Genomic DNA, 21,167 nt, shown 5'->3' on the forward strand with positions numbered 1-21,167 from the left:
ACTAGAGACCCTGGTATGGCGAGAGATCTGGCTAGACAACGCATACCAGGCCCTCTGGTGGCATACCATTCGACTTACCCCCTGGACGGCCGAGCACGACTTACCGGAGGGGGATGATTATGATGGCCCGGGTTTATTATGGGATGCCTTGGAGGACGACATTGATCTTGGCAGCACGGAGGGGTCTAGGTTTTGGGACATCTACGACTACCGGATGGGCATGTATGTCTGGGCTGACGAATGCGAGGTGAGCAAAGACATGACCCACCTGGTAACAAGGGAGTGGGAGCTGGAGCAGGACTACCAACACCTGCTCAGCTTCGTGCAGCTCCAACCTACCCGACAAGCAGAACCAGACCTCATAGATTGGTCCTGGAGAGACCCACAGATGGCAGGTGGAGATGGGATTGAGGTCTCTCTACTGGCCCTACAGGGATGCTGGGCAGTCGGCCCAGATCCCCAGCGGCAGGTTACAGTTCAGAGAGAGGAGCTTGTTACACCCTCTCTCCAGCGGCAGCCTAACCCACCAAGGGGAGACCGTAAGCCCCACACCAGCGCAGATGGGACCGTGGTCTCTGCGCCCAAGTTACAGGGAGCTGAAGGAGCCGTCCTCCCTCCCCAGCGGCAGTGTGATTTGTTGGGAATTGGGAGCCCGGTCTCCATTCCCCAGCGGCAGAGTATCCAGCAGGGAATAGAGAGCCCATCCCCCTTTCCCCCACAGCAGGACTCTGTGCTGGGAGGAGAGACAGTCGGTCTCCCTCCGCAGAGACGGGAAGTATGCATGGGAGAGGAGATTGTTACCACCTCTCCCCAGCGGCGGATCATTAATGTACAGGGAATAGAGAGCCCAGTCTCCATTCCCCAGCGGCAGAGTGTTCTAATGGGAGAGGAGCTGGTTACCACCTCTCCCCAGCGGCAGCTTAATGTACCAGGGGGAGACTGTAAGCCCCACACCTGTGCAGATGGGACCGTGGTCTCTGCACTTCCAGCACAGGGGGTAGGGACGGTCGGTCCTGCCCCCCCACAACAGGGCTGTTTAGCCAAAGGGGAGACAGTCTGTCTCCAGCAGCAGCGCTGTGTAACTAAAGGGGAGACAGTCGGTCTCCAGCAGCAGAGTTGTGTAACTCAAGGGGAGACAGTCGGTCTCCAGCAGCAGAGCGGTGTAACTCAAGGGGAGACAGTCGGTCTCCAGCAGCAGAGCGGTGTATTTAAAGGGGAGACAGTCTGTCTCCAGCAGCAGAGCTGTGTAACTAAAGGGGAGACAGTCAGTCTCCAGCAGCAGAGCGGTGTAACTCAAGGGGAGACAGTCGGTCTCCAGCAGCAGAGCGGTGTATTTAAAGGGGAGACAGTCGGTCTCCAGCAACCAGGCTCCAACCAGACTACTCCCGTGGTAGTGCTGGCAACAGGACAGAGTACCGCTGGTCTCTGCCCCCTCAGCAACCTACCAAGGCAGCCTACCAGTCCCCCACACAGCCGTGGTGAGGCACCTGAACCTGGACATGATTCTCCCTCACCCAGGTGTAGTAACTGTTTATTGTGGGTGGGATGCTCTGCTGTTTCTGTCTTGTGGGTGGGCTGCTGGACTAACAAGGGCACTGACCGGCAGGAGGTCAAGTACCCTGTTAGTCTGGGGGGTAAAGGGGAGAAGTGTGGCGAAACCGACCTCGCCACGTGTCCTTGGAGGGGGCTGATTGCCCGCCTCTTGCCTTTGGACTATGGACCAGACTTTATGGGAATGTGATACCCCAGATAGCCATACCATGGAGCCTATTCATATAATGAAAGACTATGGGAAAGACTTTAGCTCCATGGCAATTGTACTGTGTGAGTAGAATCTGCGCGCTATTCGGTAGTTTTGTGCGTGCAGATCCCAGCTATCTGGGGATAGGTGAAATGTCTGTGTGTTATGTGTAAATGTGACTTTATGTATTTTAAAGTGTTTTATGTTGTTTTGCAACCATGTGGTTAATGGAGTCTGCCTTTAGTCCTGGGTAATTGGATTACTTCTCCAATTAACTCCAGGGCAGAAGGGAGGAAACCAGGGTGCATTGTGGGGATGTTTTTCTGCCAGCCAGAAAGGAACAAAAGATACTTTTAGTAACTTTTGAACCCCTGGTCGGATTCATGCCATTTTTTAATATGTTGTTCCCCTGAATGGATTGATTGTGGATATGTATTTTTATGTGAATGTGATGTATGGTTTTAAAGTTATGAAAGTTGTGTAAAAGTATATTTTACACTGTATGCATAATGGGATTATGTGTCACACTAAGGGGAGGGGATGTGTGGGAGGTAACATCTATGTCATTGGTTCTTTTATGCCTCCCCCTGGGTGTGGCCTGTATGTGTGAGTTGGAAATAAAAGCCAGGCTGGATGAGCCAGTCCAGAGTTCCTGTTTTACCCTCAAAGTGATGTGTCGTCTCATTATTGGGGGGAAGGATATATTGCATGCTGTTCCAGTTGACTGCTAGGAGTACAAGCCTATTCATATGGTTCCTATTCAATGGTCTACAGCATTCATATGCTTGGGAGAATTTAAAAGGTTTCTCGGATTCGGTGATTATGGTGTCTGCCAGAGTGCTTGGAGTCCTCAGGAAGCACTAGGAGCATCCATTAACGGAGGTACTCAGTCGGGGTGCCAGGCGATCCGTTACAATAGCTAAATAATTGATGTTATATGAAAGTCCAATTTCTCCTGAATAAAATTATATATAATAAGTGTGGGTGCACTTAATAGAAAAGAGGTGAATTACGGTTGAACAGACATATAGTAAAATTCCAAGTTTTGTTTACGTTTTATTTTGACCAAAACGTGTACATTTGGCTCAGTCCTTAAGGGGTTAAAAGTTATCTCCTGCTATGGAAACTGAACTTTAATTACATGCAAGAGGCTCCTGCAGGGTGTAGTAAGCTATTAACAGAGCAGGATACAATAAATTATAAAACAAACATAATTTGCAATAAAGGAAGTGTAAACATTAGATCACTCTTTACAGGAAGCATTTAGTAAGGCTATGTAAGTCACATGCAGGGAGGTGTACCTAGTACTGCATAAACATAGTGGTTTTGATGATTGAGCAGTGAGACTGATATCTTTACACCCAAACTGCTCCATTAAGATAAAGTTGTTTTGGTCACTATAGTGTCCCTTTAATGGTAGCATAGGTTTGTAGCATTAGGTGTAATCAGGATAAAGGTAACTATTGCATCTGAAGTCTAAACCCCCGAACTACCCTCAAACCTATTTTATAGGTACCCTGAAAAATATGCACCGCCTATCAGCATGAAGGCCATCTTCAATGTGACAACATCATAGTACAGCTTTTAATGAGGTGCACTTTTTAATGTCAACAGTCAAATGTCCAGAAAAATTTAATATTGCATAAAATTTATTACAATTTCTTAAATATACATGTTACATTGGCTAGAGGGAAACATCTTTGCTATAAAGACAATTAAACAACATGAAGTTGCAGTTAAAGATAATAAAGCTAATGAAGAGATTGCAACAGATGTTACATTAATTAATAAAGGTGTCAAACAGCTTATTGCTATGACATTAATGCAATTGAAATGTTTAATGCTAAAATATTGTCAAATGTGTTGACTTGTTTAAAGTGTGTTTCCAGTATTTTTATTTTCTTGGGGGATTAATCCAGAGACAAATGTGAACTACTAGACTGGAAAACAAATGACAAACTTGTCTTTGGGATCTTGATGTATATCGAACTTTGCTTTCTTTCAGACCTGAAAAAGTCTCATTGTAAACCAAAATGTTGTATTGGCTTGCATGGACTGTGTGCTCTACCTAGCTATGAGCACTGCTGTGAGAGAGCCAACTATCAGTGCCGTGCTGGTCAGTTTTATTGCTTGACTAGTGTTAAACTCACAGGGACCAACTACAAATAAAACGACCGCACTGGTACAACTCTAGCTTTTAATAAAGGTATAACTGCTTTTAGTTCTCCCATCTTAAAACATGAATAGATGGTGTCTATATCGTAAAAAGTTAACTTCTTCCCTTCTCCTCTTATTTATTTAAGACAATAGGGAGTGATCTTTCAATTCAGTTCAGTGATGCAACGTATGCATTCATTACTCTGTAAAACAGGCATGTCCAACCTGTGGCCCTCAACTGCTTGTAATGCTGCTCAGTTGCCGTCCAGGATGCCGGGCGGCTGGAAGCCCATTACTTACTGTGCTCTTTGCTCAAACACCCTGCAGTAACCTGGCAGCTGGGATATGATGTCATCCAGGCATCGGCATCACTACAGGGTGCACGAGGGACCTGTGCAGGAAGAGCACAGTGATCCAATCACAGCAGCAATCACTGGCCACCAGGGAGAGAATCCATTCCAGCCCTCTCAAAGCAAGGTAGGGAGTCTGAGTGGACTTCTTAATTATTAAATGTGTGTGTATGAATGCGATTTTTGTGTATATGCCAGTAATTATATCTGTATGTAGTTGTGTGCCTGTGATTGTATGTGTGTGGGTCTGTGATTGTGTATATCTATGATTATGTGTGTGTGTATTGTGTAGGTTTGTGATTATGTGGGTGATTGTATATTTGATTGTGTGTATGTCTATGTGTATGAATGTGATTGTGTGTATAGGTCTGTAACTGTGTGTATACATTTGTGATATGTATATATGAATGCGATTGTGTGTGGGGTCTGTGATTATGTTTGTGTACGTCCGTGATTGTGTGTATGTCTGTGATTGTATGTGTGTATAGATCTGTCATTGTGTGTGTGTGTGTATAGATCTGTTATTGTGTGTATGTGTATATTTATGGCTAAATATACACATACACACACATGTGCATGTGTTTAGTAGACAGCTCCCTAATTCAACATTCTTAAATATGGCAATCCCACATAAGCATAACAAATAAGGGAGTTATCTACTAAACAACTGCAATATCAAAATTAAGAAAAGGGCTTTTGAAGTTTTATTATATAAATATATTATATTATATATTTTATGTGCGTCAATTCCTCTTTGCTCAATGTGGCCCGGAGGTGAACATCCATGCTCAAGACCATGGGTTCTGCACTGTGTTCCCATCTTGTGTTTAACGAAATCCCTTCCCCCCTCTTTTTATTTTTTTATTAGAAACATATGGAAACTGTAGCCCAATAACTGGAGAACCAGGCTAAATAAACACTGGCACATCTGCAAGTAACAGCATAAGCAACAGGTGCTATATCACTCAAGCACATGTACACGTAACATAAGCAAAGCAACCATCCTTGAAATGTCAAGAAAATGGTGTAAAGCTAAAACACCACAACAGGCAAAGCTACATAGAAACTGTGTAGTTTATGTCGAGGCAAATCATTGGCCTTATGACGTGCAATCTGTTTCCTGGCTGTGACTATTATTACAGATACTAGTAATTTGAGGCATATGCAGTGGAAATTACAAACACCTTCTGCATAAGGAGCCACACGGTTGGCGAATTCATATTTATACTACTTGCACAAATGGCCCCTTAGGTAGTGTTTGGGTTAAAATCTACTGCTACTGATGAAATGAGAAAATGACAACATTGCTCATTATGTGAACTGCAGACAACATTGCTCATTATGTGAACTACAAGGTAAAACAATGTGGTTGAATTACATCCTGGTAGTAATGGATACATGAATGGTGTGGACTAAAACTAGATGACTTCTGCAATGCCGTTTTATGTAACTAAAATGAGTGAGAAGAAAAAAGAAAGAAGAAAAAAAAAAGTATTTGAAATAAGCAATGTAAGACGTAATGATGTCTTTTAGAGACCGAGATGAAATGAGCAATAATGACATGTTTGCTCCAAATTGCAGCTGGAAGCTCAGTAAAAGCATTGTTACATGGTCCGAGCTATGGCAGGTTTTAGGAAGCTGGCAAACTAGAGTTAGATGAAAGACGCAGCTTGCTGGAACAAGTGTACCTTTGGGCGGGCTGCAAAACGAGAGCCCCGCCGATGCACGGGAGGAGATGCAGGAGAAAAGATCCCCCAAAACTTAAACTATTTGGGGAAAAAAGGGACCAACGTACACACACACAAAAAAAAAAATTAAGAGTGAGTAATGGATTTTAAAACAAGAGATAACCTTGAAAACTAAAATATACACAACTAATACTTAAACAAAACGTTAGTAATTCACGTTATGCTGTAACTGAATTCAGAGTAACACTAGCAGGTCGGCATATCAGGCATGTGCAATCATTTGAGCTATATCTGAATATCAGGACTATATGAATGAATATCAGATAAACTAAATTAAAACAATATAGCAAACTGTAATAAGCCGATGCAATTCAATTGTTTATTAGTAAACTAGAAATTGTGGCGAAATTAGTTACGGAATATATAAACAGTATCTCACAAAAGTAAATACACCCCTCACATTTTTGTAAATATTTTATTTTATCTTTTCATGTGACAACACTGAAGAAAGGACACTCTGCTACAATGTAAAGTAGTAAGTGTACAGCCTGTATAACAGTGTAAATGTGCTGTCCCCTTAAAATAACACACAGCCATTAAGGTCTAAACCGTTGGTAACAAAAGTGAGTACACCCCTAAGTGGAAATGTCTAAATTGGGCCCAAAGTGTAAATATTTTGTGTGGCCATCATTATTCTCCATGCCTCGTGGGCATGGAGTTCACCAGAGCTTCACAGGTTGCCACTGGAGTCCTCTTCCACTCCTCCATGGAGACATCATGGAGCTTGTGGATGTTAGAGATCTTGCGCTCCCCCAACTTCCATTTGAGGATGCTCCACAGATGCTCAATAGGATTTAGGTTTGGAGACATGCTTGGCCAATCCATCACCTTTACCTTCTTTAGCAAGACAGTGGTCGTCTTGGAGGTGTCTTTGGGGTCGTTATCATGTTGGAATACTGCCCTGCGGCACAGTCTCCAAAGGGAGGGGATCCTGCTCTGCTTCAGTATGACACAGTACATGTTGGCATTCATGGTTCCCACAACAAACTGTAACTCCCCAATGCTGGCAGCACTCATGCAGGCCCAGATCATGACACACCCACCACCATGCTTTACTGTAGGCAAGAAACACTTGTCTTTGTACTCCTTACCTGGTTGCTGCCACACACGCATGACACTATCTGAACCATATACATTTATCTTGGTCTCATCGGACCACAGGACATGGTTCCAGTAATCCATGTTCTTAGTCTGCTTGTCTTCAGCAAACTGTTTGCTGGCTTTCTTGTGCATCATCTTTAGAAGAGGCTTTCTTCTGGGATGGCAGCCATGCAGAAGAATTTGATGCAGTGTGCGGCATATGGTCTGAGCACTGACAGGCTGACCCCTCTCCCCTTTAACCTCCGTAGCAATGCTGGTAGCCCTCATATGTACATTTCCCAAAGACAACCTCTGGATATGACACTGAGCACGTGCACTCAACTTCTTTGGTCGACCATGGTGAGGCCTGTTCTGAGTGGAACCTGTCCTGTGAAACCGCTGTATGGTCTTGCTCACCGTGCTGCAGCTCAGTTTCAGGGTCTTGGCAATCTTGTATAACCAAGGCCATCTTTATGTAGAGCAACAATTCTTTTGTTCAGATCCTCAGAGTTCTTTGCCATGTTGAACTTCCAGTAACCAGTATGAGAGTGTGACAGCGATAACACCAAATTTAACACACTCCCCATTCACACCTGAGACCTTGTAACACTAATGAGTCACATGACACCGGGTAGGGAAAATGGCTAATTGGGCTCAATTTGGACATTTCCACTTAGGGGTGTACTCACTTTTGTTGCCAACGGTTTAGAAATTAATGGCTGTGTGTTGAGTTATTTTGATGGGACCGCAAATTTACACTGTTATACAGGCTGTACACATACTACTTTACATTGTAGCAGAATGTCATTTCTTCAGTGTTGACACATGAAAAGATATAATAAAATATTCACAAAAATGTGAGGGGTGTACTCACTTTTGTTAGATACTGTATATATTTTTTATAATATACCGACACTGAAACTCGTTGATTAAATAACATTTTTCTAAAAATAGCGGACTTGTAAGAATGTAGAGAAGCTGCTTTTTGTCGTCTGTGGAAATAACCAAACATCTGGGAAAATCGAACTTCATGTTAGAAGCATAATTTAGTAGTTAATACCGCAACATTACTAAAGAAAAGAGCAGACATTGTGACACAACCTTCACAGGACATGAATAAATCATACCCACCGTGCAATCCCCTGAGAGGAGGATACAACTATGTTTAATACCTTATTGTTCAATAAGCCAAGTAGCAAAGAGCAAGGAAGCTGATCAACCTGATCTTTTTTCATTCTAACACTGAAGAAAGGATTCTGTATGGTTTTAAGATATATTATCCTTTTATGCACATTGTTGAGTGATTATGAGATAAAATGTTAAAAAGTCGAACAGTTATGATAGAAACAAACAGAACATACTTTCTCGGAACTTAGATTTAATAATTTTACACCTGAATGGCTCATTTACATTTTTATTTTTTTTAAAACCCATCAAACAAAGTCAAGCTAGTCTTGTTGAACAAATAAAGGTCTCCACATAAAGAGACTCTAGACTAGAGTGTCAGCTCCTCAATTGGAAAGGAAAATCGGTTATATGTACCAGATAATTTTATATGTTTGGCCTTACTTATAACATATATTGTACACAGTATGAGTTTTCCTAAATTTGCATATAATACTTCTAGGCAATCTATTGATAATCATATAGTCAAAAAACAAAGTTTTAACCCTGTATTTTCATGCGCCAGATTCCTTCCAGAAACTGTAGCATACATCAGTATTAGTTTTTGTCATACATGTCCAAGTCAAAACTATACTATACCTCCCAAAATTGAGAGGCCTGAAATCAGGAACTGGTTCAGTGGGGCTGTTACGGCATGCTGGTAACGGTATAATAGAGCTAGCCTGTTGAAAAGGGGGGAATGTCAGCCTGTAGTTAGTGAACACTAAGTGGGTTGACTTTCACTCTTCGCTTCTGCCCATGGGTTCCATACTATGAGATCACTTTGCACAGTACAGGGACAGCTAATGATGTGCTAGCAGTGGATAATTCCCTGCTGGACACCAGTAAACATACATGGGACAGACATTTTTTTTTGGAGGTATGCTCACACAAATTATGGATTCAAATAGCCTCAAATTCATTCATTCAAATAGACTCAAATTATTTCAGTATTGATTTTGTACAGAACAGAACAAAGACTGTCTAAATATAATTGGAACGCATTGCCCAAAAAAGGAACAGAGAACATTACATTCTAGAACATATGAACACCTGTCTGTGTTCATTGGTCACCACCTTTTAACCACACAAATGAAGTTAGAAACTGATTTGTGGCAACATACATAAAATAGTTTTTTGTTTTTTTTAGAGAGCCCTGCAACGGTGATGCTCTCATACAAATATTCTAAACTCAGAGAAGATACAGGAAAGCGGCATTGAAATGTGGGCCACAAAGGTGGGGGATAGGGTTCGGGGGAACTGGAAAGTATATCATTGTTTTCTATCGTTCACATGGTCAGCAGACCTTTATTTTCTTGTTTATAGTTGGGAGTTTGTTTTCTGTATCACTAATTCCGCCTATTAAATTATAAATGTATAAATGATTTCACTGTTTCTGTATTAAGAAGCTTCTGCATGTGTTCTTTTTACTTGTAACTAAACGGATTTGTTTAAAGAAGCTCTACGGGTGCCTGATAAGTACTTATCACAAGGTCCAGAAATGAGTGATATTATCTGTGGCCCATCTGTCTTCCATATGTATCTTAACCTTTCTAGGCAGAAGGAAAAAAAAGAAAGAAAACAAGCAGAACTATGTTTTACCTTGTATTATGCAGCTGACCAGCTTAAATCCATTTTCTAATGCAATTATGTGTTGCATGTTGAATTAACGGTTTGCAGAGCCTGATGCTTCTCTGTTTCACCAAGCAACATGCCTATGGTTTAAGTTTTGAAATGACTGTATCTAGTTAGATACAGACTTTCTCATTACCTATTAACATTACCTCTTGCTGGGCATATTGATTGCCGTGGGGGGAGAAGAGACTTGTGACTAGTTGTAAAAATATTAGTTTAAGAATTAGTAAGGTAATGATGGCTGCCTGCAATTACAGTTCTAAAAATATCCAGTGGAAAAACAAAGAACAAAACCAAAAAAAGGGTAATTGACAGGGAAGGTCAATTTGTATACATCCAAACACATTTCATCAATCTTTTTGATAAAGTAATATAAACACATTTTCTGTCTGATTGATTGTCCACCCATCTAACGACATGGTACACCTAAAAGGTTGTTCATATTCTCCTACAATAGGTATCCAATTGTTTTGTGGCAAGTTGGTGTTTTAATAAACCCCTATGTAAGTGTGATTGAAGTGAACATTGTGCTTCCCCTTTTTTCTCTTGGTTTGGATTAAGGTAAGTGAACAGTAGAACGCTCGATAATATCCATATGAAAGCAAGTAACATTCCAGGAGTTTGAGATAGCTTTCCTTATTTAGTTTGTTACAGTACCCTCAAACTAGATAATTTTGGATTTCTGAATTGACCCTGTCATGCCAGACTCAACTATAGCTAGAAGAACCCTTAAAGTAAAAAAATATATATTTTATCATAAAGATAAATTCTAAATCTAATTATCTTAGAAGCTACTATATTCTTACCTCCTATCCCTGTGATACTCACTTAACTTCCCCTTTGTAAAGTGATTGGCCCTGCTTGAGAACACTTCCCCAGGGCAATTCTCCTCCATGACAGCAACATTGGCATAAGAAATGAGTAACATCAATAAAATCATACTTAGCCCAGTTCCAGTTCTGACGCTCATGTCCCCATTGAAGGCACTTTCAGCAGTGGACAGGGGTAACCACAAAGCCCCATACGCACGAAACAGTGATGCACTATGTGTTCTGACACCTTGCTATCATGGTCGGCATTATGTTTTTCAGCAGTTTGAGCAACAGTATCTATTCTATGTGATCTTACCAGACACACAAGCCTTCGCTCCCCACATACATCAATGAACTTTGGACGCCAGTGACCCTGATGCCGGTTCACTGGTTGTCTTTCCTTTCATCACTTTTGGTAGGTACTAACCACTGCATACCGAGAGCAGCCCATAAGACTTGCAGTTTTTGAGATGCTCTGACTATTTGTCCTTGTCAAAGTTACTCAGATCATTTCGCTTGCCCATTTTTCCTGCTTCCAACTGTTCACTTGATGCCTAATATATGCCATTCTAACAACATAATCAATGTTATTCACTTCACCTGTTGCTGTTTTAATGTTGTGGTTGATCAGTGTGTGTGTTATATGTATTCCAGGTTGGACAAATGCTCACACACATGTATTGCCAAAAGCATTTAAATGTATCATTGCAATGTGCCAACGGCCCAGAATCCTAAATGTATTGCTGACTGGAAAACTTAATATTTATGTATCGGATTTCCTTACCTCTGGATCATCATCATCAAAGTCGTGGAAAATGGAGTGGTCCGGATTATTCACCTTATCCAGTAATTCTATGGCAAGAGTGCGGTTTAAAGGCTGTGTAACGAATGGATGCTGCAAAAGGCAAGACAAAGGTTTATGTGAGAATAGTAAACACAAGCTCCTTTGTTACTGGATTTAAAAAACGGTTTACACTCAGGGTACTGGAGGATGCAGTACAGTAATGTGACCTGTTTGGCATTGAAAATTATGGATAACTGTATTCGAACACAGGTGAGCCAGATCCCATCGTCTGAAATAAAGGATGACTCGTGTCCTATCAAAGACATCCTTACAGTTAGCAACAACTGATCACACAATGCGTGATCTTTGAAACAAACACATAAATATGAATTACTCTATGTTTTAGTAACAAAAACAAACAAAATAAGCCAATCCAGAAAACCACATAGCCTTTTCACAAACCTTTCTATTTAGTGATATCTTAAAGGGACACTATAGTCACCAGAACGACTACAGCTTATTCGATTTGTTCTGGTGAGTAGAATCATTACCTTCAGGCTTTTTGCTGTAAACACTGTCTTTTCAGAGAAAATGCAGTGTTTACATTACAGCCTAGTGATAACTTCACTGGTCACTCCTCAGATGGCTGTTAGCGATCCTTCCTGGGTCATGGCTGCCTAAAATGCATCCAAACATTCAGTGTCTCCTCCCTCTGCATGCAGACACTGAACTTTCCTCATAGAGATTAATTGATTCAATTCATCTCTATGAGGAGATGCTGATTGGCCAGGGCTGTGTTTGAATCATGCTGGCTCTGCCGCTGACCTGCCTCCTTGTCAGTCTCAGCCAATCCTATGGGGAAGCATTGTGATTGGATCAGGCTACCAGTTCTGATGGTGTCAGCAGACTGCTTGTTTTTCTGAGTCTAACAGCATGCAGAGTTACAGCTTCAGGCTTGAATACAGTAAGATTTTGCTATATTTATGGAGGCATTAGGGGCCCAGGGTGGCTAGATGGTGGTTTTAACACTATAGGGTCAGGAATACATGTTTGTGTTCCTGACCCTATAGTTATCCTTTAATATAAGTACAAAATCCTTCCAGTGTACTAGAAAGTGTATGGTTAATCCTATTGTACAGCGCTTCGGAAGTTGTTGGTGCTTTATAAATAATAATAATACTTTGAATCCAAGCTCTCGCTGAGAAAAGCAACAGGAGACTAGATATGTTAGTTTTAGCCATTTGAACATAAACAGGTATTTTTAATCTCAAATTGGAATTACAGCATTTTGATTATATTATAATTAGGACACAGGCTTAAGCAAGCAAATGACTACACTTGGGAATACTTATGTTAATTCTGAGTCTTTACTCCAATAGGGAATGGGTAGACAGTAACATCTGTCATTTCTCTCTCAACATGATTTGTAGGAATGAACAGGAGAATAGCTAGTGCAGCAACCATACTGTAACAAGACCTCTGATGTAAAAGGCAATAATAGTAAAGTTAGGGGAGCTTTAACATTGCCGTCACTAATGGTTATATATTTTTAAGGTATCCATGAGAATCAATATGCATGAGGATAAAAAATCAACTTATAACACTCTCCCATGTAAATCTGTAAGCATGCCTTTGGGTATTCAAGCCATTTGAAATGCTCGTTGCATGGTGCACAAGTTGGGCTAAGGATAGAGGCTGACAGGCAAATTTCTACAATCTCTGCAGAGTTTTGAATTGCCAATGCCTCAATCTATTGTTTAATACAATTCTTGGTGGTCAGAGACATCAAAAGACATTGGGTGGGCGGGTGCATACTTTCCAATGATGAATTTCTACTCATCAATGGCTAAAGGGCAAATGGAAATTTTGAAACGGGTTATGTCCTACATTGATCTAATAATACATGGGTCCAAAAACTGACTTTGTTAAAATGCCCATGTCTATACAGTCATGGGAAAAAGAAAGTGCACCCTATTTGAATTCTTTTCAAATAATTTTTATTAAAGTTTTACATAATTGTATAACAACAAGAATATAAACATTGTCTTAGGGGTAGGAAGGGAAGGGGAACTTGGAAATGGAAAAAAATAACCATCCAGCATTAAAATAGGCATAACAGTGTATATGGCAAAAAAAAATAAAAAATAATAAAAATATGTTTTTACATCAATGAACTTTAATAATAAATATCTCAAAGACCATATGCTGTTTTGATTTTTTCTTCCCACTTATCCCAATTGTATTTTAATATTGGGAAACCATGCATATTAGCTCTATGCGATAATTTGTGTGCCTTGTTTTCTAGAATCAAATTAAAAACTTCCCTGAGAGATGGCACATTTTGGGACTTCCAATGTCTAGGTAAACAGGATGTAGCAGCGATCAAAATGTGGCCTATGATTATTTTGTCTGGTCTATTAATGGACTCCGGGAGTTTTTTTTAAATAAGGCTAGTTCCGAGGTTAAAATGCTAATGGTTCTGTCCACTTTAATAATTAGGTCGTGAATCATTTTCCAATATTTAGTTAATTTAGGACAGAACCACCAAATATGGGCACCCTATTTGAATTCTATGGTTTTATGTGTCAGGGCGCGTCAACATATTCCACGCTTTACAAATGGGAGAACAATATAATATAAACCGACCGATGCAAAAGGTAGATGGCCCTGCCTGTGAGCTTACAATCTAACGGTAAATAGGGAAATGAGACAAAAGGTAGCAGAGGAATTTGCTGGTGATGGCAGAGAGAATTTATAATGTGACTGCAGTAATTTGACATGTTTTATTTGACAAAAATAAAGTCAAAATAAGGAAGGCATGTGTGAAAAACTCTGAGCATTGCATTCCACTCCTGGGAAAATTGGGAACTGTCTTGAATCTTTCCACTTTTGAATAATTTTACTCACTGTAGAACGATTAACTTTAAATGTTTGGAAGTGGCCTTATGACCCTTCCCAGTGGAATGGGGAACAACAATTGCTTCTCTAAGATCATTGCTGATATCTTTTTTCCTTGACATTGTGTTAACACACACCTAGATGCTCTAGACCAGCCAACTGCTAAAACTTTGGCTTTTATAGAAGAGGTAACACTTGCTGATGATTAATTAATCAATGGCATTTGATTAACAGCACCTTTCTGCTACTCAGCCTCTTAATTCCTATGGAAGCAGTAAGGGTGTACTTTTTTTCCCCACACATGGCGTCTCCATTGTGGCTTTATTTTTAGTAGATAAATCATGACATGTTGTAATAGGTTATGTGTTGTTGTATTTACATAATTTTAAGGCCTGCTAAGCAGCACCCTTATATTGTATGCATGTTAAGGTGAGTGCATATTCAGATAAGTGTATATATAACTTTGTTGAAAGAAGATTTTTTTTTTCAAGGATATTTTTTTATAAACCTAACTAGTTATACTTTGTCTGAGAACCATAATTACAGCAATCTGTGCGAGGCACATAAAGCATTCATTACTGTCATCATAAAATTATTGTAATCAATTATATGTCTGATACACAAATGACACATCTAACCTATAAATGGTATGCAAAACCTGTGACAATAATCTTGACTATCTAGTCAGTCAGTCAAGGTACAAATGGAGATGAAGGAAAAAGCAAGCTTTATCCATTTTAACAATGAAAATCAGCCTACTCATTTCAGAAATGGTAATCCTGTGATTATATTTAATTAAGCAGAGATGTTCTGCTCTAAATCAAAAGTAGTTTTAAAAGTAGTCAAATGCAGACCTTCAGGTTTTACAAAATGATAACTTCCATAAGCCATCTCCTGTGTTAATGTCTTATAGGGATTGGATGAGTAACAGCAGGACAGAGACACTTTTGACTACACAATTTATAAACCGCCCAGCACCACGTTAACAAAGGCTGTTCTAGAAAGTTTGATGAGCATCATTTAGGAGACTCTTGGCGTCTTTCCTAGTTTTTTTGGATTGCTAGCAACAACTGGATATGAAAAATATTTTAGGAACAGCCAAAAATAACAGGTGACTCGGTTTCTAAGAGAACATCATTTTTTTTTTTTTTGTCAAATGCATTTGCAAACAATAGTTATGCAGGATATTAAGCTTTCTATGCACAAATTAAAACATCTGTGCAAACATTCCTGCACATTTGGAACACGGATACTGGTGGGGCTTCCATCTTTACTGACACCTCGGGAAATTCTTAATTGCAAAAAAAAGATTTCATTGTAAAGGAGGCGAACCTCCATCTCATCTGGGTTTAGCAGATTGAGCACCGTGAGTGGAGTAAAAGGGAGCAATTTACTGTTATGTGTTGTACAATGACTGTAAAGCTCAATTAATTAGAGGATATTTCAGACACAAAAGCTGGCAACTTAAATTAAGTGAATTAAATAAAAAGTAAAAAGAAACACCGGCATAAAACATATCCCTCGCTGTGAGGATTTAAAAGGTACGTTTACTAACCTTACATCCCGCTGCGCACCAGTCTCCATGCCAAAGCTCCACCTTCTTGGCTGAAATCATCAATCTTGATGATCTCAGCCACTCTAATGCTTTCCCACAGTCAAGCATTGGGAGGTTAGTGCACATGTGCAGCAGAACTTATATCTGAGAGACCAGCATAACAGCATAAACTACAACTATGCAATGTTTGTCTTTGCATCTATGCTCTTAAACTGTGTGCACTGTGGAACAAATATAGGTCATACGGCAAACACCTTTTAGTTATTCATAAAATGTGAGTGATTATGTTTACAACCTACTTGAAGCAGATCTCATCTAAAGATATTTGTATGACAAATCCACAGGTCCAAAGATTTCTTAATCGATCAACCTTCTTTTACAAAAGGCAGTGTTTATGTTCAATTGGCTAATGTTGCATTGTTCCCTAGAAATATTACCACAGCAGCTTTCCTCTTTTTAAAACACAAATTGCAAATACAGTACTTGGGTGTAATCAGCATGTTAATAACTCACCTGTAACAATTTTTCTGCTGTTGGCCTTTTTTTAGGGTTTTTTGTGAGTGCCATTTTGACAAAATGATGAAAATTATTTGACCTTCAACAATAAATCAGAGAAAGCAAAAATTAATAATCCCACAAAAGAAAACAATACAAACAAATGAGATCAAGTTAGACGCTTCCTAGCTTACCATTTCATCTTATCTTTTAACTTGGGTGGTTGAAAGTTGCTTTTTGTCATGAGAAACAAAGCCCTGAAAAAATGGTAAATGTTTAGTTGGTACTAAGAAAAATTAAGATTCATGCCATATAACCATGATGATGAAAATACAACATGTTTTTTTTAAAGAACTAAGTTTCTAAGAACTTCAATTAGCAACAAAGAAATTCCATTGGTTACCTCATTGGATGCAAGTCAAACATGGGGGGTTGAAGTTCTGCAAGTTCTATAGATGTTATTCCAACTGCCCAAATATCACATAACTGATTGTATCCACCTTTCCTCTCAACAGCAGCCACTTCTGGGGCCATCCTAAACACAGAATTATTTAATAAGCATGCATGGTACACATTCTACAATGTCTTACATGATACTTACATCAATGCCACTGCTTCTGGTTTGTGGTTTAATTTATTTTCAACTGTTTATTTTTATATATTATTACATATTACATAGGAATACATTTGTCTATTTAGCAAATAATGTTTAACAAAGTTAGTTTTTCCTAAAATGCATATGCAACAGCCAAGGAGGCCTTGATTTGTGCTCCATTGCACCTCTTCGTGTCTTGTTTTGTGTGTATAACATGTTATTGTATTGTATAGAACCCCTGGCATTCATAGAATCATTCTATCGGTTTGTCTGCTTTCCTCTCCTGTGTACTTGTTCTTCACTTGGTCTAGTAGCTAATCCTAGGACTATCTCAGTTTTCACTCTTCTTTAAAAACTCTCTTTTCCTTCCCACGTTAGTTCCTCACTCATTCTATCCTGCTGTTTTGTCTATCCCTCGTGATGCCCTCACCACTGCTGGCAGAAACTGGTAATAAACGTCCACAGTTGCACAGGTGGATTTACAATAACTGGATGCTCGGATAGCAAAAGCGATACTTAATTACACCCGTGGTGACACATGTCTTTCAGGCACACAAGAGGGCAATACTGTTGCCCACTATGATTAGTCATTCTCTCAAACTATTCTTTGTGTCATATTTCAGACACCGCTAATTGTATATTTTTCTCCTCATGGATATATCCAAAGAAATAAAAACTGTGCATTCTTCATTATGAAGTAGAGATTTGAATAAAAATGATCATCTTACCAATATGGAGTTCCGATAAAAGACTTTCGTTTTGCAATTGTTGCTGTGATTTGAGCAGATACACCAAAATCAGCTGAGAAATAAATACAATTCCCGTCATTCAATTATTTATACCTTAAATAAAACATAACAAAGCTTGCACATTAACATATATTATAATATTTTTAAAAATCACTTTTATGTGTGTGAGTGTGTGTATGTGTATGAGTTTGAGTGTGTGGGTGTGTAGGAGTTTGAGTGTGTGTGTATATGAGTGAGTGTGTGAGAGTATGTGTATGAGTTTGTGTGAGAGTATGTGTGGGAGTATGAGTGTGTGTGAGTGAGTATGAGTGTGTGTGAGTGAGTATGAGTGTGTGTGAGTGAGTATGAGTGTGTGTGAGTGAGTATGAGTGTGTGTGTGTGTGAGTATGAGTGTGTGTGTGAGTGAGTAGGAGTGTGTGTGTGAGTGAGTATGAGTGTGTGTGTGTGAGTGAGTATGAGTGTGTGTGTGAGTGAGTATGAGTGTGTGTGTGAGTATGAGTGTGTGTGTGAGTATGAGTGTGTATGAGTGCGTGAGTATGAGTGCGTGAGTATGAGTGCGTGAGTATGAGTGCGTGAGTATGAGTGCGTGAGTATGAGTGCGTGAGTATGAGTGCGTGAGTATGAGTGCGTGAGTATGAGTGCGTGAGTATGAGTGCGTGAGTATGAGTGCGTGAGTATGAGTGCGTGAGTATGAGTGCGTGTGTGAGTGTGCAAGTATGAGTGTGCGTGTGTAAGTATGAGTGTGCGTGTGTAAGTATGAGTGTGCGTGTGTAAGTATGAGTGTGCGTGTGTAAGTATGAGTGTGCGTGTGTGAGTATGAGTGTGCGTGTGTGAGTATGAGTGTGCGTGTGTGAGTATGAGTGTGCGTGTGCGTGTGAGTATGAGTGTGCGTGTGCGTGTGAGTATGAGTGTGCGTGTATCTGTTATGGTGTGGGCATGTATCAATGTTTGTGTGTGTCAGGGTGCATATGTGTATATGTCGGTGTGCATCTATGTGTATCTATATTAGGGATTGACCGATTGTCGGGCGATATTCGGTATTTTCGGTAATATCGGTTTCGGCCTTTAGAGATACCGATAATGCCGACCAGGACCGCCGGGTCGATAACAAGCCCGACAGGCCTGGAGGGCCCGCAGCACACTCTTAGTTACCTTCCCAGCAGCTCCATTCAGCTCCCCGTGTGTAAATCTCGCGAGTCCCGCACGCTGGCCGCGAAAGTTAGACAGGGGAGCTGAAGGGCGCTGCTGTGAAGGAAATTAAGAGCTTGCTGCGGGCCCCCACTGCACAGTCCATGCCACTGGACCATCAGGGAATGCCATATCCCCCTGGCCAGTTAAGGAGCAGGGAGGGAGGCCGATTTTTTAAATTTTTATTTTATTTTACACCACACACTACATTCACTATACACACACTACACAAACACACACTGCATTCATTATATACACACACTACACAAATACACACTGCATCCACTACACACAAACACACACAGCTCCCCTGTCTAAACCACTGCTTCCACTACATGTGGCATGTATATTTTGTGCATTTACCTTTAGAAATAGTTTATTTTTTCAAAATGGTAAATGTACAGAATATCGGTAAGTTATCGGCTATCGACCTGAAAGTTCACAGATTTTCTGTATCGGCTCTAAAATAATCAATATCGGTCGATCCATAATCTATATGTGTATGTGTCTGTGTATTTATAGGCATCTGTGTAAGTATGTATGTGGTAGTGTATGTGCATACATCCAAGCAGTCAAACACCAGTACAACTTACACGCACACTCCTGCAATCTAACACAAATGTTACATACAAACACAACCCTGCATTCAAACAAAAAACATATACAAACAAACCCCTTCACTCAAACAAATACTTCACACAAATGTACATCTGCAATTAAAAGTGAACATTACATTTAGACACACCCCTGCGATCAAACACAAACATTACATACAAACACATCCCTGTAGTAAAACACAATACCTATTTACAAGCACCCCTTCAAACACCAACACTATACATTACACTATAGCGCCAGTAAATGCCGCAGCACAATACAGATATACAAACTAAACATTTTGACTTGGGGTGCCTTGGAAAAATACTGAAATAGTAAGGGTGTCTTGAACCTAAAAAGTTTGGGAACCACTGCTTTAGCATATAAGCATTTCTTTCCAGATACCATATGGGGATATATAATAAAACTTTTAAAAATTACAAATGTAGTATGAAAATTGACATAACTTTTGCATTATTCACATCCATTTTCTATAGCATATTGTGTGGTTTGATATCTCTCCTATATTGCTGTCTAGAGGATTCAAACTAGCTCATTTAAACCTCTCAAAATACAGAAACAACATTTTGCATATGATTTGCAAAAATAAATAAATGAAAAGACAATGTATTGGCCTATAATAAATGAGTGCTGGGAAGGATCAATTATGAGCTGCATACTTTCACAACTGCTGTATGAAAGGTATAGGTTTTCGTTTGATTGATTTGACTCGTAATGTGCTATCTACACACATATAAAACTTTAAATAATAAAAAGCCTTAGATCGATGAATGGGCAGCCAAAGCAAATCCAGATTTGTAATTTGTGCAGTAAGCTTTCCACTGGAGAGATCTACATCACAATATTTGCAGCCCGAAGAGTACATTGGAATTGTGAGAAAGAGAGTCCAATAACGTGTCAGCTGTATAATTTTTTTTAATTGGAAAACCTACTCCCACCAGACCCCATAGAGGAGTTTCTTCTGGGAGTTACAGTAAAAAATGTAGTGAAACTTGCAATGACTGCTTATTGGAATCCAAAACTATTATTTTCAAAATAGAAAAAAAATAAAAATCAGGCAGTTAGTGCTCAACAGGTTATAAACTCCAACACCGACACTGCTGAAATTGGCAAGGATAATATAAATCCAACTGCAATTTAATATTTTTTTGGTGTAGTGAGTACCAGATTAATTTTATTATTATCTGGATCTCAGTTTACGAATCTAATCGCCATCAGAGATAACTGCCCCGTTCCAACTAACTGAAGCACTATGTTTTAACATATAATAAAAAAACCTGTATAAATATTTTTTTTAGTTTATCCTGTGAGATTCAAAATCTCAAGACTGATGGTTTTATTTCGGTGATTTCATTTGAAATTACTTTTGCGGCCATTTACTCTGAAAGATAACGTGCATTCTTAATTGTGTTTATGAATTAAATAGCGTTTGCCTTCCTTAAACGTATGAATAAATCTCTTGGAGAATTGTGTTTGAAACGATGCAAAGTTTCCCTTCTCTGTTTTAATGTTCTTTACATGACAGTCATTTTCCATGTTTTATTAAAAGCTTTATAAATTAGACAATATTTTTTTTATGTGCTCCTACATACATGTAT

At 39.6% G+C, this 21,167-nt stretch overlaps 1 protein-coding gene across 3 annotated transcripts in view; it reads right to left on the reverse strand.

Moving 5' to 3' along the window:
- Positions 1–21,167, reverse strand: part of MAP4K3 (mitogen-activated protein kinase kinase kinase kinase 3) — a 255,671-nt gene that overhangs the window by 103,462 nt on the left and 131,042 nt on the right. For all 3 annotated transcript variants that reach the window (XM_063443637.1, XM_063443636.1, XM_063443635.1), the window contains exons 8-12: positions 17,743–17,815; positions 16,823–16,954; positions 16,614–16,676; positions 16,438–16,519; positions 11,472–11,582 (exon numbers count right to left, since the gene is read on the reverse strand). In XM_063443637.1, the coding sequence (XP_063299707.1) occupies positions 11,472–11,582; positions 16,438–16,519; positions 16,614–16,676; positions 16,823–16,954; positions 17,743–17,815 (461 nt within the window). The remainder of the gene's footprint in view (positions 1–11,471; positions 11,583–16,437; positions 16,520–16,613; positions 16,677–16,822; positions 16,955–17,742; positions 17,816–21,167) is intronic.

The sequence above is a fragment of the Pelobates fuscus genome, chromosome 2 (assembly GCF_036172605.1).
Source record: "Pelobates fuscus isolate aPelFus1 chromosome 2, aPelFus1.pri, whole genome shotgun sequence".
In the NCBI taxonomy this organism is placed as follows: domain Eukaryota; kingdom Metazoa; phylum Chordata; class Amphibia; order Anura; family Pelobatidae; genus Pelobates; species Pelobates fuscus.